This window comes from Phyllostomus hastatus, unplaced genomic scaffold (assembly GCF_019186645.2).
Source record: "Phyllostomus hastatus isolate PE091 unplaced genomic scaffold, TTU_PhHast_1.1 phas_scaffold_93, whole genome shotgun sequence".
Classification (NCBI taxonomy): Eukaryota; Metazoa; Chordata; class Mammalia; order Chiroptera; family Phyllostomidae; genus Phyllostomus; species Phyllostomus hastatus.
The window spans coordinates 6476004-6494688 of NW_025334042.1; the positions used below are offsets into that span (position 1 = coordinate 6476004).

Here is an 18685-nt window from a genome sequence, read left to right on the forward strand (position 1 = left end):
GAAATGGGATCACTGGGTGAAAAGGCTGTTCCATTTTTAATTTTTTGAGGTATCTCCACACTGCTTTTCACAGGGGCTGCACCAGTCTGCATTCCCACCAACAGTGCAAAAGGGTTCCCCTTTCTCCACAACCTTGTCAGCACTTCGTTTTTTACTAATTGATGATAGCCATTCTGACAGGTGTGAGATGGTATCTCATTGTGGTTTTAATTTGCATTTCTTTGATGATTAGAGATATTGAGCATCTTTTCATATTGGCCATCTGCCTGTCTTCTTTGCAGGAAGTGTCTGTTCAGGTCCTTTGCCCATTTTTTACTTGGGTTGTTTGTTTTTTTGGTGTTGAGTTTTTTTAAAGTATTTTATAAATTTTGTATATTAACCCCTTATCAGATGTACCAGCAAACATGTTCTCCTGTTCTGTGAAGGTTTTTTTTTATTTTGTTGATTTGTCTTTGCTATGCAAAAACTATTTAGTTTAATGAAGTCCCATTTGTTTATTTTTTATTTTATATCCAATAAAAAATTTCTACAAGCAACGCCCAAGATTTTGCTGCTGTTTTCTTCTAGGATTTTTATGGTTGTGGGCCTAACATTTAAGTCTTTCATCCATTTTGAATTTATTCTTTTTTTAAAAAAAGATTTTATTTATTTATTTTTAGAGAGAAGGGAAGGGAAGGAGAGAAGGCAACCCAAGCATGTGCCCTGACTGGAAATCGAACCAGCAGCTCTTTGGTTAGCAGGCCTGTACTCAATCTACTGAGCTACACCAGTCAGGGCTGAACTTACTCTTGTGTGTGGTATAAGAAGGTGGTCTAGTTTCATTTTTCTGCGCATATCTGCTCAATTTTCCCAAAACCATTTATTGAATAAACTATTTTAGCCCATTGTATGTGTTTTCTTCCTCTTTTGAATGTTAATTGACTATAAAGCCGTGGGTTTATTTCTGGGCTCCCTTAATCTGTTCCATTGATCTGTGTGTCTGTTATTAGGCAAAGTCTAGCTTTCTTAACATGCTCTTTCTGATACGCTTTTCTTCTGTCATGCCACCAAACCCTACCATTGTACTGTACTGTGTGCCTTTTCCATTGTGTATTTATATTGCCATCCTCCCTTCCAGTTTCGAGCTACAGAACCCTACCTGCTCAAAACTTGATGTTTACTCTCACTACTCCCCAGTTAAGAGCATGTTTTCATTAGCCTATCTTCATTGTCTCCTTGTGATTACAGATTTGGACTGATAATCTCAGCAAGGATAAGTTCTATTTTTACTATTCCTCTATTTCTCTTTATATTTGAAAATATTTAACATATGAACTCAAATTTGGGTTAAAAGTTAAAAATATCCAGCTAACCCATTTTAACACATTCAACAAGTTCCATGCCCTTCTCACACCCCAAGTAAATGCTAGTTTATAAGAACCAGTGTGTTTCGCAGCAAAGTCCTCTGTGTCATCAGGCTAAAAATAATAATAAATTTAAAAGTCCACTTATTTGTTCTGCTCTTAGTGCAATATTATTGTATGTTTCTAAGTTATCTATTAACAATATATGTAACTTGATATCATAAAAAAAAGTTAAAGCCCTGGCTAGGTAGCTCAGTTGGTTAGAGTGTTGTCCTGATATGCCAAGGTTGCAGGTTTGATCCTTGGTCAGGGCACATATGAGAAGCAACCGATGAATGCAGAAATAAGTGGAACAACAAATTGATGTTTCTCTCCCATGCCCCCACTCCCTTCCTGTCATTCAAGGCCTCCCTCAGTCTGACCCCATCTTTGACATCCATCCAGTTTCCTACTGTTCCAGAACCTGTACTGGCCATGCTGCTTTAGTTGAAGTAGCTTCTGTACCCCCTTCAACAAAGCACAGGAGCCTTAACCCTTACTCTTCCTGAAATGTAATTATCTTACTCTCATTTTCACATGTTGAAAATAGAGGTGCACCGGTGTTATACAGCTAAAATGGATGAAAATAAGATTCAAACCCAAATTTCTCCAACTCCCTAGCCCATTTCCTTCCTTTTCATTATGGAAAAAATGCAAAGTTAAAAAAAAAACAGTATGGTAAACCCTCTTGTACTCATCACCTGGTTTCATCAACTGCCATTCTCGTTTCATGTATACCCACTGTCCACCCTTCCACTCAATTTTCAGAAGCTAAATTTATAAATAAGCCCTATATAACCCACACCCCTGTTAAGATACATTTCTATCACCCCACAAAATTCCCTAGGAAAGCCCGCCTACCTCCAAGAGGAAGCCACTGTTCTAATTTTTTTCACCATGTAGTTCTAGAACTTTATATAAATGGATCACACTGTATGTACTCTTTGTGTGTGTAAATTCTTGTTGAGTAGATAATTCTTTCCTCTTTATACTGCCAGGTAGTAATGTTTTGTATGAGCATTCCAGTTTGTTTAACCACTTATATTGACAGTATATGGTATAAAGAGGGGGTTGTTTATCTTCCATATAGATATTCTGTTGTTCTGTCACAATTTATCAAACTCCACCCAAATATTTTATTTTGAAAAAGTTTAAATCTATAGAAAAGTGGAGAGACTAGTATAATAAATACTCTGTGCTCTTTCTATAGATTCACTAGTTAATATTTTGCCATACTTGCTTATCTTTGTAGACTTTTATTTTAAAAGCTGAACCATTTCAAAATAAAGTGCAGATTTCATGACGGTTTGTTTCAAGTATTTCATGCATCTTCTAAGAATAAGGACATTCTCCTACCTAGCCACAATACCATTATCATACCTAAGAAAATTAATATTAATTCAGTCATCCCAACTAATATGCAATCCATTTTTCTGCTGAAACATTGATAGGAATGGTGTTAAACATGAATATCAATTTGAGAAGGGACATCTTTACCATGTTGTCTTCCAGTTAATGAACAAGGCGTGTCTCTCCATTTATTTTACTCTTCTTTGGTTTCTTTCATCAGTATTTTGTAGTTTTCAACATACAAATCCCATACATGTTTTGTTAGATTTACTCTTATCAGTTCATATGGCTCTACCTCACTTTAAAATGGATACATGGGAAGAGATAAAAATTAAAGAGGTTTTGATGAAAAATTACTTCATCTTTGATCACTTTAGCCAGAATAAAAACAAGGCAGAGTCCATTGTCTCTACACCTCTTCCTGTTTGATGCCAAGAAGACTGCATTATGATCAACTACTGCTATCTGCTTTAGGTACAGGAGGAGTACCAATACCCATCTCTGATTTAAGCCAGAATGGCTCAAATTTAGCTATTCAGAAATTATCCATTGCTTCTTCTATTTAAAAATACAAATTCTATGACCCCATTCCAGGCCTCCTGAGCATAACATCTCTAGAGGTGGCATCTGTAAATACATATATTTAACAAATTCCTCGGGAGATCCAGAAGCTAGTTTCAGTAGTTACTAACCTAGACCATGTTTTCTATTAGACTCACATTCTCTCTCCACTTTTTCCATTTATAAATCCTACACTCTAGTCAGTGTGGTATATTGGTTGAATCATAAATATGCAGTTCTATTTCTCGGCCTTAATCACACTGATTTCCTAATCTGTAGTGCCTCACCCTTCTTCTTTGTGCTTTATCTTTGCCTTTGCAAATTTAGTGCATTATTCAAACCCCAGCCCAAATGCTACTTCCTCAGAGACCTTTTAGCTGGAAATAGCTTCTTCCTGCTTAAGATTGCTTGTATTTTGTAATGGCATTTATAATATATATTTATTGTATTTCCCCTGCCAGAAGGGCTGCATTAGATTTTACTCACTTTGTATTCAGAGTTCACTGTGTTCCAGGTCCTACACTATGTCTTTACATGCTACATTTTAGTAGCAGGTTTGCCGAATGAGTTAATAAACTAGAAATGTCTTCAAAATAAAGAAAATAATAGCTTAATATTATTTTAGATAACATTCTTCCTAAATTTACCTTATCTGTAATGTTTAAAAAATACTAAGTTTTACAATGAGAAATTACATACCTGGCTTAAATCTACTTTCCACCCTCTTCATAATTTTAAGATACCAGAGCACTTATGATCATAGGAAAAATGTAGAATAAGAATTTTAATTTCTTACTACACAACAGAGAAACAAGCCTGGAATTTGTAGGAAAAGAAAATTTTTATTTTTATATAATTTTATTAATAAACACAGGGAAATAGTCATATAATACACTATAATTTCAGTATCACCATAATATTCTGAAAAGTATAAAATTCAAATGTCTAAGTTTTAAAAAAATTTTTCCCCACAATAATTCAAAAGAAAAACCCAGTAATTACAAATATGTATATTTTACAAAAGACTCCATTTATCATGGAAATTAGTGAAATTACAAAGAACAGGTGATTTATGACTGAATTTCATACCCTAACGGATCAAGTCCCTGGTCTAGGAGCATCAGAGAGGATTCTCTTAACTTCTGTAGCAATTTCCTTAGTTCCTCCTTAGAAAACACCTGATTTTTGAAAGAGAAAAAAGTTGAAAATGAGAACAAAGAAGAGTAAGAACTTATATTCACATAATCAACCTGATCAGCTTAACGTAAGAAAAAAATGCCCTCTTAATATTTATGTAGCCAGAGGCCAGTGTGTTAGCATGGCTAGGATTTCTCTGAGCCAATCTATATACTTCTAACTGCTTAGGAAGCACGTATATATTTTTGGGGGGAATGGGGGGCCACAATCATTAAAATGGGATTATTACTTCGAGAAAATCTAAGTAGAGCTTACCAAATCACTAAAATCTAACAGTGCAAATGCTCCAGAACTTACCAGATACAGTTTGTGGCGCTCAGAGGACACCATGTCTGCTAACTGCAGGCATTCCTGGTACTGACCGGTGCTGTGCAGTATGGTGTGAAGCAGAAAACACAACATTGGCAGACAAAGCTTTCTCAGTAAAACCATTTGATGTGTTCTTTCAGGGTCTTCTTCAGCATCCTACAGAGAGACATCAGGTGGTTATCAAATTGTTAAAATGACTACCTTTCAAGCATCCTGTCCGCATCTCTTCTAGAAAGAGCAACCTTTCTATTTCTTGAACTTACAGAATTCTTAATTTGTGTGTTTCTTATGGTATTTAGTACTTTCGTAACTGCTGTTCAAACCAGCCTATACATTAAAGCTCTCTAGGCAATTAAAAAAAGGACAGCCAAGCAAGCGCCCTCCCTGAGACTAATTAAACTAGACACTCTGGGGGTGGAACCCAGTATTTTTTAAACGCTTTCCAGGTCTTTTAAGTGGAGACCTAGAGGCAAGAGTTACTGCTTTACATATCTCATTCATACTACTAAGACTTATCTTTGTATCTTTTAAACTGAGTTGAATATATGTATAATTTTTTTTTTAAATTTAGGTCCAGAATTAAAAAAAAAAGATTTTAGTATTCTGAGTGAACATACTAAATCTAAAGAAATAGTTTACCCAAGTAGAATATTCCCATTCCTAGCTGGTATTTTTACTTTAGTCTTAAATTAAGGGATGTTCAGTTGTAAGTATAAAGGTTATATAAGAACTACACATGCTCCTATTCAGAGCAAAACAAAACAGATTATTTTGTTGGTATTTTTTGCTTGTAACTCTAAATAATACACACAGCTTACCTCTCTAACATCTACCATCCAGCCTCCATCAACAAACAACAAGACATTATACATTTTCTCCTTCACATCAGCAGTTAAGGCATCCAAATGCCCTTTCCAAATACTATAATCCATCTGCAAAACAAACATAAGGGAGATATCATAGATGAAAACCAATAAATAATGTATTTGTAAAGTACAGTCAGGAATATATATATGGAACATCATTCTAAAACAGCAATTTCTACCCTGGCCAGTGTGGCTCAGTTGGTTGGAGCATTGTCCTGTAAACCAAGTTTGCAGGTTCGATTCCCAGTCAGGGTACATACCTAGGTTCACTAGGGTGTGTATGAGAAGCAACTGATGTATATTTCTCTCTCACATCAATGTTTCTGTCTCTCCCTCCCTTCTCCTCTCTCTAAAAATCAATAAGCATGTCCTCAGGTGAGGATTAACAAACAAAGCAAGCCAGCTTTAAAAAAAAGGCAACATTTTTTAACCCTGTTCATCTCATGGCACACATAAACTAATTACTAACATTCTGCATCACACCAAAAAATATATTTTTTGTTGATCGGATACATAGGTATAACTTTGACTGTCTTACAAAAAAACAAAAAATAACTGCCTACACCTTTTTGCTCCAAAGTGACCTATAATTAACCAATCAGATGCAATCTTATTATGTGACGTGACCAATATGGTACACTATTATATGACCTATACATTTATGGTTCAAGACAAGGCATTCACACTGCAGGGCTATTGTTATGTTGGCTGTTGTCATGTTTTTATTTGGCAATACAAGGAAAAAGAGGTCAGTGCCTCTTACTAAATAGTCAGGCATTGCATGTTTTAAAAATTCTTGCAGCAAACCAGTTGAAAACGGCTGTTCTCAAGTGCTGACATTCAGTCAGCCAAAATAAACATAAACATCAACAGACTGCAGTTAAACAAAACACCAAAATAATAGCTTTGTAAGTGAATACTACTATCATCTGAAGGTATGTTTCAGGTCTAGTTAATTATCTATAGAACAATAACTTAACAGAAGGCTTCCTACCCCTGCAAAGTAGAACATTAACAGCAAGATCACCTATTATAATAGGAATATAGTTATTAAAAAATGACCTTTTATGAATACAGCATGTATTATTAAAATGCAATAGACAGGTTTCATCTATATTCAACTTACTTCATATTTCTTTTCTTTGTGTTCATGAGCCACTTTCTCAGTAAAAGTTGGTTGAGGTATCAAACTAGGTTTTTGTGGAGCTGAATTCATATGCTTAAACCACTCATTAAAGGTTTCATGGGCTTCCTAATATATAAAAGGAAATAGAAAAATACAGAACAAGAAATAAAACTTCACATATGAGTTTTTAAAATTCAGTTCTTAGACATAATTTTGCAGCATCAAAAAATAAAATTTTAATACTTCGCTTTTATGCAAAAAAAAAAAAAAATCATTGTGAATAAATGTTTTGCAAGTGACAAACACCAGCAAAGTTCATACTATTGTGTTTTCTGGCACCTACTCCTTGCTTAGCGCCCTGATCAGACGTGTATCTTCACATTTATCACTGTAATGTCATCACTCTGTGTAGTACACGTGTTTGCCTATCTGTTTTCTTAACTGGTCTACTGGTTTCTAGAAGGGCAGAAAGCCCCCCACAGATTTAGCCCTAGAACCTAGCCCACTGTAATCATTTCATTATTTGTTGAATGGATTTTGAATGATATGTTATTTTAGTCATAACTAATAGAGAATATATTGCTTTTCTCAGTTATTAAAAGCAGAAATTAAAGTTGAGACAAGCATTCAAAGAATCTTAAGAAAACCCAAGTTTCAGACATCACATACACTGTCTGCCATGTGAGATGTTCTTGGTTGGTTGGCATTAAATGGAGGCTCAGCTAATGAGAACCAGGTCATGACTTAGTGCCCTTGGGTCCGTCAGTACCAGAGTCACCAGCGAGATTAGATAATGAGCCAGTCACCGCTTTTGGAAACAGTTTAGAGTCTGAGAGTGAATCAGAAAAATCATCATGAAGGCAGAACATTTGTTTTCTTTACAAACTCACCAAATAAGCTCTAATGCACAAATGTTCTCTGATAGCATTATCATCTTCAGGAGGAAGTGGACTTTCCATTCCTTGTTCTTCCCACTGATTATAGATTTCTGCTATGGAATCCTGAGGAATTTTCACAAATACTTCTTTTGCAGCTTCATGCTTTTTTGATGCTGTGAAAAAGATATAAATTTTTTTAATCTATGTGGATTTCTGTGTAATGGTTTCTAATGGAGTCTAATCACTGGTGTCCAACTTTTACAGCTAGTGGTAACCATTTCAGGTCCCATGTACTTCTGTTAAAGGTCTGGGTGACCTTTCTGCCTGATGGCTGGGCTTTTTCCTTATTTCAATGATATAGTCACAAAAGGATTCACTAAATGCAGTTACTTTTACATACTTCTGCATCTTAAAAAAAGGATTACCTTTTTCTATGCAAAATTAAGTAGGACATGAAAGTTCACTGTAAATATATTTTATTTCATAACATCAAAGTTTGATATAGGAGTGGCTATTTTGTACCCTCCCTTATTGGAAGGGTTAGAAAAACAAACACAAAAAACAAAGTTCAAGAATATATGGACTTGAACAAAAACTTTAAGAAAGAATATAAAAATACAGCATACCCAAGAATTTTCTCATTATAGCATTGCCTTGTTTTAATGCTTCTGCCCTCTGTGCTGGGTCAAACACCAACCAGTCAATTACATCAATTTTCAAACGGTCCTCCTATTCATTTAATTGAAAAATTAAAGAAAAATAACCATCAATTTTATTATTTTCTAAGATATTCTGTAAATTAGTAGAATTGACTTACATTGTCATTTTAGTGAACATCATTTTCCTTCAAGTTATACAAAACTGTGAAAGAATCTAGCTTTCCTGAGTTTATTTTCACATTTGATAGCTTTCCATTAAATTACAGAAAAACTTACTGAACTGTGAATCTGGAATTACATATTCTATGTCCTACCAATTTAATCATTGATTCCTTTAAATGTTACTCTAACATTTTTTCTTTCCCGGATAAAACTTTCATTCCTTTCTGAAAATAGGAATAAATAAACCACATAAGAGTTAGTGACTGACCAAGTATATAGAATAATCTGATGAGCAAAAATCCAATACTCAGGAATTTTTCTACAAAAGAAGTTTTCTTTAACTTAATACTACTGTAAGTAAACCTTTACATGAGACCTTAAGTTTGCTCCCAATTTTTATAATTTAAAAGGTTTGGCTGACAAAGGAAGATTCTTAAAAAAAAGAAGAAGCCAGAGCATTTTAAGGCAGAAGTTCACGAAAGCCCAACATTCCCTCTTCCCCTCATATTACCTCGGTAGTGCCCGTATCTAGGGCTGGGGCCAGGTCATGATGACTGAATTCACCATTATCTCTCTTTCGAATATTCTCAACTACAGTTTTTGTTATAGTAGCAATATCCAAATCTAAAGAATTTTTTGAAGAGACAAAAGCAAGAAGTAATCGTTCACACTAATATTCTCTAAACTGTCACAATAATTTGGTATATTTGAGATCATTTTAATTTATTTATTTAATTTTATTTACTTATTTTTAGAGAGAGAGGAAGGGAGGGTAAGAAAGAGAGGGAGAGAAACATCAATGTGCGAGAGATACATCAGTTGCCTTCTGCATGCCCCCAACTGGCCTGCAACTCAGCCAAGTGCCTTGACTAGGAATTGAACCAAAGACCTTTTGGTTTGCAGGCTGGCACTCAATTTCACTGAGCCACACCAGCTAGGACAGGGATAATAATTTTTAAAAAGTATAACGAAGTATGAAAGACATTGTTTTAAAAATGACAAAATTAAAAGTTACATGAGTGAAAGTACATTTTATTCCTAAAACAGAATTTCACTGAAATTCCCTCAAGAGAAATAAGATTTAAAACTAGAAAGATAAATTTTACTTAAGCCCAATAGATGAAGTTCTTAATCATTTTTACCTGCTTCTTTAGCCAGCTCCAGGCAATGGTGACGCTGTTCAAATTCCGTAACACCTTCCAAAAATAATGCATACTGGGCAACAGCTAGGTCTTGAGGTAAATGACAGGTATAAAATGCTACAAGATTTGTATGTTTCTCATTTATTAAAAGCTAGAAAATAGAAAAAGATCACAGAGTGTCAATAATAAAGTACTTCAAGAATGAGTGGTACTTTTTAAGTTTATTCAAAATTTCAAACATATTTAGAAGAAATTCATACAAACAGATTTGTGCTGCTAAACAGAATAATTTTACACTCTAAAATATGAACTTATGAAATTAAAAGATCTCAGCCCTGGCTGGTGTGGTTCAGTGGATTGAGCACCAGCCTGCAAATTAAGGGTCAGTGGTTCGATTCCCAGTCAGGGCACATGCCTGGGACATGGCCTGGGTCCCCAATAGGGGGTGTGCCAGAAGTAACCACACAATGATGTTTCACTCCCTCTCTTTCTCCTTCCCTTCCCCTCTTTAAACAATAAATAAAATCTTAAAAAAAAAAAAAAAAAAAGAATCTCTGATGAACTTCCTTCTGTTGGGTATTAAAATTATGACCATTCTTTTTCATTAAAATAGTAAAAAAAAAAATTAAATTGTGAATTCTTAACATTTACCTGTATGTATGTCTTTAAAACCTCAATGGAAACTTCTTCCTTCATAGGGAAAAAAGATATAATTCAATTATAAACACAACTGCTTATGTGTACCAGCACTATATCTAATAAAAATTCTACTATTAAATTATTTAATGATTGAAATTCAACATTGAGCAATAACTATATGACAGGCTAAGTGCATAGCACAGCATGCACTATCTGATTTAACCACACCATATTCTTTGTGGATAGTTACTACTATTGTTCACATATTACAGGGGAAGAAACTAAGACCTATGGAGGTTTTATTTACCCAGAATTACGAATTAGAAGTTGTTGGGTAAGGCTGTGAACCAGGAGTCTTACTCTAAAACCCAAGTTTGTAACTATTGTATCATTCTGCCTTCTACATGAATTCTAACCAAAATGATATTCATCACTTAGGGAAAAAAGAAAAAGAAAACAAAGGTTTAAAATCTCACGCAGAATGTAGTGTGGTTCAGTTAGCTTAGCTGGTTGATTCCAAGTTGGGTACTAATAAGGATTAAAGTTACAAATTTACCAGAAACCAGAAAAACATAAGCATTCTGCAGCCACAGATTAGAACTTTAACAAGTTACCCACAGTGAGTTACCATTGAGTGAGCATGTGAGACTGTATACAAGAGTTCTGCACCCCATCAACTACTAGAAAACAACAAACAAGCAGTGTGTTCCTGATGACAGGTATAAAGCATCTGCCTTGCAGAGAAGAGTAAATGGTTCATTTTTGCTTACTTTGGTCTGTAGTCCCAGTGTGCGAAAAAACAAAATGAGATGAGTCATGAAACGGAGGAGGTGTCCAGGTAGATTATTTCTGCTTTTGGAAAGCCATTTGCTAAACTCATCCATCAAACCTACAAGCCATCAAAGCAAAGATGCAATAATAGGGATAAAAATCAAAAGGAGATAAATATACATTACCAGGAACATTTAACCACATCCCTGTAGTGCTATTTAGTTGCTATCTCATTGTTAACAACCATCACAGAAAACAGACTCTGGATGAAATTCAAACTTCAGAACAAGTAGATAGTTGTGTTCAAATAGGCTAATATTTATAAGGATTAAAAGAAATCATATGCATTGCTTTGACAACTTTTTACAAAATTACTGTAAGAAAACCAGGAACTCATATAAAGTAAAATAAAATTATAATTTTACCATCAATATCTCCCAGGATAAGGAATTTTTGAACTGTATGATAATGTTCTTGATTCTCTTCCAGAACTCTCTGAAAAAAATTTTACATTTTCCATAAATCTTCTAGTGGTCATTGTATAGTATGTACTCATTGTTAAACTAAAAATGTCAAGCTTTTGAAGACATATACCTAAAGAAAAAGTTGGAAAGGAAGGATCACAGGAAATCAAAACAAAATAAAATATGGGAAGGATACTGCCTTCGGAATATGCTTAAGCTTACAAATCCAGGACTGAATGCTATCTTTGAAAGCAGAGAACTGTGATAAAACAATTTAGTCTCTATGAATGTTACCAAACTTTAATTTCTTATATTTTACTACTGTTTTCCTTACTACTAATTAGATGAGACAATGAAGATTTCTTTTTTTTTTTAAGATTTTATTTATTTATTTTTTAGAGAGGGAAGGGAGGGAGATAGAGAGAAAGAGAGAAACATCAATGTGCGGTTGCTGGGGGTCATGGCCTGCAACCCAGGCATGTACCCTGGCTGGGAATCGAACCTGCGACACTTCGGTTCGCAGCCCGCGCTCAATCCACTGAGCTATGCCAGCCAGGGCGACAATGAAAATTTCCATCAACATGAACAGCTGTGCTTAAAAGCATGCTCTAAGTATCCTCTTCTGAACATGGCACTGAGAATAATAAAAACGGCATCAAACTAGTGATTAGGCACAGAGTTGAAAAAACCATTTAGAGTAACCTGCAGCTGGACTTCTTGCAGCAAATACCGTATTTTGGACTATAAGACACCCCCCCCCCAAAATCTGGGTGGAAATGAGGGTGCATCTTATAGTCCAACTGTAGCTTACCTGGCTTACTGTGGAGGGATGGAGTGCTGGCCTGTGTTATTTATGTTATTAAATATTGTACCACATCTTCTGCTTCAAAAACTTTTTCCCCTATTTTGCTCCTCTAAAACCTAAGTGCATCTTATGGTCTGTTGCATCTTACAGTCCCCAAAAATTGGTAGTTTATTTTTTGTCCAATGTTTAAAATTTTTATTTAGTTGTCTAAATCTTCCTTTAGCATTTATACTTTTTACATTTGAACCATTGCTTTATCTGGAATTTCTTGTAATACATGGCATGAGGTAGGGATCTAGCTTTGCTTTCTTTCCGGATGAAAAGTCAATTATGCTCACGCCTTGTATCTAACTAAACCATCCCTTTCCCTCTAATAGGAAAGGTTACCTCTTTCATCTAGTAAGTTCTCATCTATTTGGATCTCATATGAACTTTTGAACTTCACTGATCTATTTATTCCTGTGCCAATTCCATACTGTTCTACTGTATTTCTATATTAAAGTTTTATTGTGAAGACAACAATCCCATAACTATCGTTCTTTTACAAATTTTCTTGCCATTCATTTTTACTTATTCTTCTATTTGGAAATTTTCTGTCTAGAAATAATCTAAAGCACTAGGATTTTCTGTTAATTTTGCAATGAATGACATTTACATTCAGTTCTCAGATCTGGGAACGTGGTATATCTATTTACTCATGTTTTCTTTGGGAAGGCTCTCAAACCTTTGGTTAATTTTTATTCCTAGGTATCTTAGTCAATAATTTAAATGGCACTTTTGGGGAGGGCTGTATCTTTTTATAACTAGTGACAAGTATAGAAAGGCTATTGAATAGATTCTTATTAATTCTAGTAATTTACTGAATTTTGAGGTTCTAGATTACACTTCTATCATATGAAAATGTTCCCTCTTTTCTAATTACCTATTCCTTGACTTTCTTGATTTACTTGCATTAACTGGAATCTCCAAAATAATAAACTGGCAATAAACCCTTGACAGAAAAAGCATTAATTTTCTTATTATACAAAGAACTCATTATACAATAAGAAAAATATGAAACTCAAGAGAAAATTGGGTAAAAGATCTGAACAGGGACATTCACAGATGGTCAATAAACAAAGGAGAATTTGCTCAGCCTTATGAATACACAGAAAAATGTGACCAGAACAATGCAGTCCTATTTTCCATTTACTCTGATGGACTGGCAAAAAATTAAAAAGGGTGATATCTGGGACCAGTGAGAATGCAGGGAATTAACACATTAATAAACTTGTGGGAACTCCCGGGCAAAATGGAGGCTTGGTAAACATGGCTCGCCTCCTAGCACCATCACAGCAAAATTTACAACTAAACTACAAAACAACTATCATCCATAATCCTCAGAAAATCGAGCTGTATGGAAGTCCAACAACTAAGGAATTAAAGAAGTCACATTCATCCTGATGGATAGGAGGGGCGGAGATGTGGTGACGTGGAGACATAGAAGGGATAGTCCCACAACCATGTGTGGTGGATAAAAATCGGGAGGGATACCTCCGACGCAAAGATTTCAGCCACAACCCAGACCACCCAGCCTAGGGTTCCAGTGCCAGGAAGGTAAGTCCCCATAACTTCTGGCTATAAAATGCAGTGGGGGGTGGGGCAGCAGAAGAAACTGTGAGATTCTCAGGGGCCTCCTCTTAAAGGCCCACAACAGACTTAGGACTTATACATACTCATCCCCTTTGGGTCTAGCACCAGGGCAGCAGTTGGAAGGGCACCAATGGCATATGGGGAGAAGCTAAAATGTCTGGCATCAGAGCAAGAGTGGGAAGACAGGTCCCTCTCTGACAGAACACCAGAGGCCAGGCAGCAGCACTGTCCCCTTTCTGAGTCCTCCCCGACACAGAGCAACAGGGTGATGACACTATATTAGAGACTCCATCAACCTAGTTTACACAGGTCTGAGGTTCCGCCACATCCCACTTACCAGTGCGCTTTTCTACAATAGGCCAAACTATAAGATGGAGTCCAAGCAGCTCTCCCTAACACACAGAAACAAGCACAGGGAGGCTGCCAAAATGAGAAGACATAGAAACATGGCCCAAATGAAAGGACAGAACTCCAGAAAAAGAACTAAACAAAATGAAGATAAACAATTTATCAGATGCAGAGTTCAAAACACTGGTTATTAGGATGCTCAAGGAACTCACTGAGTACTTCAACAGCATAAAACAAGACCCAGGCAGAAATGAAGAGTAAACTAATTGAAATAAAGAAAAAATTACAGGGAGCCAACAGTGGAATGGATGAAGCCGAAAATCAATGATTTGGAACATACGGAAGAAAAAAAAAAACATTCAATCAGAACAGCAAGAAGAAAAAACAATCAAAATAAAATAAGGATAGGCTAAGGGGCCCCTGGGACAACTCAAATGTACCAGTATTCGAATCATAGTGGTGTCAGAAGGAGAAGAGAAAGAGCAAGAAATTGAAAACTCAATTGAAAAAACTAATGAAACAAAACTTCCCAAATTTGGTGAAGGAAATAGACACACAAGTTCAGGAAGCACAGTGAGTCCAAAACAAGATGCACAAAAGAGGACCATACCAAGACACATAATGATTAAAATGCTAAAGGTTAAAGATAAAGAAAGAATTTTAAAAGCAACAAGAGAAAAGCAGAGTTACCTACAAAGGAAATCCCTAAGACTATCAGCTGATTTCTCAAAAGAAACTTTGTAGGCTAGAAAGGACTGAAAATAAGTATTCAAAGTGCTGAAAAGCAAGGACCTACAACCAAGATTACTCTATCCAGCAAAGCTATCATTTAGAATGGAAGGGTAGATAAAGTGCTTCCTAGACAAGGTAAAGGAGTTCATCACCACTAAGCCATTATTACAGAAAATGTTCATGGGATTTAACAAAAAGAAGATGAAAACTATGAACATTAAAATGGCAACAAATTCATAATGATCAACAACTGAATCAAACTAAGTAAACAAGCAGAAACAGAAATAGAATCACAGATATGAGGATAATTTGGAGGCTTATTAGTTGGGAGCGGGGTAGGTGGAGAATGGTGGAAAAGGCGCAGGGATTAAGAAGTACAAATTGGTAGGTATAGAAGAGATAGGGGGAGTTTAGAACAGTATAGGAAATGGAGTAGCCAAAGAACTTATGTGAAAGACCTGAGGACATGACCAAAGGGGGGACTGCAGGGGGAATGGGGGGTACCAGGTGGAGGGGAGCAAAGGGGGAAAATTGGGACAACTGTAATAGCATAATCAATAAATATATTAAAATAAATAAATAAGTTACTTGTGGGAGTATAAAATAATTGCTATAGCCAGTTAATTAATTTAATATTCATATACCCCTTTACCAGCAACCTCACTTTCAGGAAACCTATCCTAAAGAAAAAGGACTAATAGATGTGTATATGCACCCCCCACCCTGCATTTTTCAGACAATTAGATGCACCCAGGTTTTAAAGAAAAATAGGTAAAAATTTTTTGAAGCAAAAAATGTGGTAAAATATTTACTAACATAAATAACACAGTATTTCACCAATGTAAATGTAAACAGAACTCAACAGCAGCATTAACAACCATTATTCCTCCCAAATTTGGGGGAGAGGAGGGGGGGCAAGTACATCTTCTAGTCCAAAAAAAGGTAAGTATATACATGAAAAATGTTCATTATAGTGCTAGAAACAACCTAGATATCACTAAAAGTGGGATAATTTAAAAATTTTATCTCATTCTACTGAACATTATATACCTTTTAAAAAGAATATCTTAGGATGTTAATTTAACTCTATATCCACTAACTTCGAGTATCATTAAATGAAGACAAAATCCAAGTATATTAGTATGAGGAAAACAAAACCCAAAATCCTACAAAAGAGTATCTATATTATTCCTACAATATTTGCAAGAGTATGGAGAAAGATATGGAAGGGTACTTTTCAATATGCTTTACCATCTCAGGGGAATGAGAATAACCATAAGGTGTTGAGAGGAAATTATTATAAAGGTTTTATTATTGGGTTACTGTATTCCAGGGACATATGCTATTACTTTGGTCATTTAAAAATTTTTAAAGCATACTACTTTTTTTTTTAAAAGATTTTATTTATTTTTAGAGAGGGAAGGGGGGAGGGGGGGAGAGGGGGAGAGAGAGAGAGAGAGAGAGAGAGAGAGAGAGAGAGAGAGAGAGAGAGGGAGGGAGGGAGGGAGGGAGGGAGAGAAACATCAATGTGTGGTTGCTGGGGGTTATGGCCTGCGACCCATGAATGTACCCTGGCTGGGAATCGAACCTGGGACACTTTGGTTCCCAGCCCGTGCTCAATCCACTGAGCTACGCCAGCCAGGGCTTAAAGCATACTACTTTAAGAAACGATAGATTATTTTGAGATCTAGGAAGTCTTTATTATTTTTCATTATGTGTTTTTATTTTTCAAAAGGAAAGGGATAAATTAGGTTATATGCATAACATATATTTAGATGAAACCAATCCTAAACCAAAGAAACAGAAATAATGTATTACTTAAATATGCGATTAGGTTTTTCTTTTCACAGAATGTCTCTTATTCAGATAATAGGTGAGGAAAAGAAGGGAAAGAATAACATGGTTTCACTTTTTTTTGCCTCCCAGCTACAGTGCACAGCGGCATAACATTTACTGTTTACTATTCAGTTATTGTAAAATATTCATATTAATATTTACCTTTTTATCAGTAGCTTGAAGTTCTTCAAAAACCTTTTCTAAGGTCCAACTTCAAAAGAAAGACAGGAAAGGGATAATATTAATAATATGAACAATGAATATAAAATAAAACTTTAGAGTAGGAGGTCCGTCCAGAAGGTATCCAGCCATGTAATATAAAATAGAGACATTTACTGAAGAAGACACAAGATACAAGAAACATTGTACATAGGACACTGATGCCTCAGGCCCCTTCAAAGCAGGCACCTTGGGACCTCACACAGTTCTCCCAATCGCCATCAGCTGCCCCATCATCTTTTCCTGAATCTCATCAATGGTCTGAAATATCTTCCCTTTCAAAGGTGATTTTAGTTTTGGGAACAGCCAGGAGTCACAGGGTGCCAAATCTGAGTCACATGGGTGACTTGATGTTTCGCCAAAAAACCTTGCACAAGATGCAATGGATGTGCATGATGCATGTGTTGTCATGGTGAAGCTGCCAAGCACCACTTGCCCACAGCTATGGCCTTCTGAATCACCAAAATCATGTCCTTGGAGGAATGTTCAGCCTTAACACAAAATTTGATGCAGATTCATTGCTCTACTCGCTCAGTCATTTTGAATGTGATAGCCATGCAGTACACACGATCACTCACCGGTGTCTACTGCCCCTACTGACTAGTACAGTGAAATCATCATCGTTCACACATGTGCATTCCAGTCTAATCTCCACGGCTGCCAGGTCACACGGATGTTGTGTAAACCATTCTCGTTATATTAACAATGGCTAGATTTTTTTCTGGACACACCTTATATACTAAAAATCCCCAAAACTAAAACCAACAAACTCACTTTGCTTCCAAATATTCTCTAGGGAGTTCTTCAGTTTCATCCAGAGTTATTACTGACGTCCGGATCTCCTGTTCTACCAGACTGTCCACCATCACTCGAAAGTAGGCCCACACTGTGTCTTCCCAGGTGTCACAGACAGGAAGAAGCTTTTCGCCATTCCAAAACAGAAACACACAAACATAGTCAACAAAAAAGAAAGTGAAAGCAGTTACATCCATTGATTTGGACTATAAAGTCACTATAATCACAAAATATTGTGGATTATAATGTAAAATATCAAATAACTGACCTACTCCCTGACAAACCACACCTTCTAAGTTTTAACTATTAAGGTTTTTCCATACTGAGTACACAATAACATCAATTTTCCATGCTGATTTATTATGCAGTTTCAACTAATTACTGTAACATACCTCAAAATAGCTGTAAACGGCTGTTAGACAATCCAAACAGTGCTGTGCCTCAGTGATACACTTCTGCATAAAGCTATGCACACCACAGTCATCAATAAATGTATGTTGTAATTAAATTTACAATTCTTAGAAATTAAGTCTGATTTCATGTATTAAATCATCATTTGGTGTATGGGATACATCATATTAAGCAGCTCAAGTCACTATTCTATTTCATGATGATCTTTATCATTGCTACTTCTTTTTTTAAAGATTTTGTTTACTTTTAGAGAGGGGGAGGAGAAGGAGAAAGAGAGGGAGAGAAACAGCAATGTGTAAGAGATAAAACAATTGGTCACCTCCCGCAGGCCCACAAACAAGGACTTGGCCTACAACCCAGGCATGTGCTGTGACTGGGAATTGAACCCATGACCCTTTGGC

At 35.8% G+C, this 18685-nt stretch overlaps 1 protein-coding gene across 2 annotated transcripts in view; it reads right to left on the minus strand.

Moving 5' to 3' along the window:
* Positions 1–4115: 4115 nt before the first annotated feature.
* The window catches only part of NUP107 (nucleoporin 107), a 39631-nt gene continuing 25061 nt past the window's right edge, over positions 4116–18685 (minus strand). For both annotated transcript variants that reach the window (XM_045829380.1, XM_045829381.1), the window contains 13 exons: positions 17853–17998; positions 17022–17070; positions 11468–11537; positions 11042–11160; positions 10284–10322; positions 9633–9783; positions 9002–9114; positions 8296–8398; positions 7682–7842; positions 6792–6917; positions 5618–5731; positions 4788–4955; positions 4116–4471 (listed from right to left, as the gene is read on the minus strand). In XM_045829380.1, coding sequence (XP_045685336.1) covers positions 4364–4471; positions 4788–4955; positions 5618–5731; positions 6792–6917; positions 7682–7842; positions 8296–8398; positions 9002–9114; positions 9633–9783; positions 10284–10322; positions 11042–11160; positions 11468–11537; positions 17022–17070; positions 17853–17998 — 1467 coding nt within the window. In that variant the 3' untranslated portion in view covers positions 4116–4363. The remainder of the gene's footprint in view (positions 4472–4787; positions 4956–5617; positions 5732–6791; positions 6918–7681; positions 7843–8295; positions 8399–9001; positions 9115–9632; positions 9784–10283; positions 10323–11041; positions 11161–11467; positions 11538–17021; positions 17071–17852; positions 17999–18685) is intronic.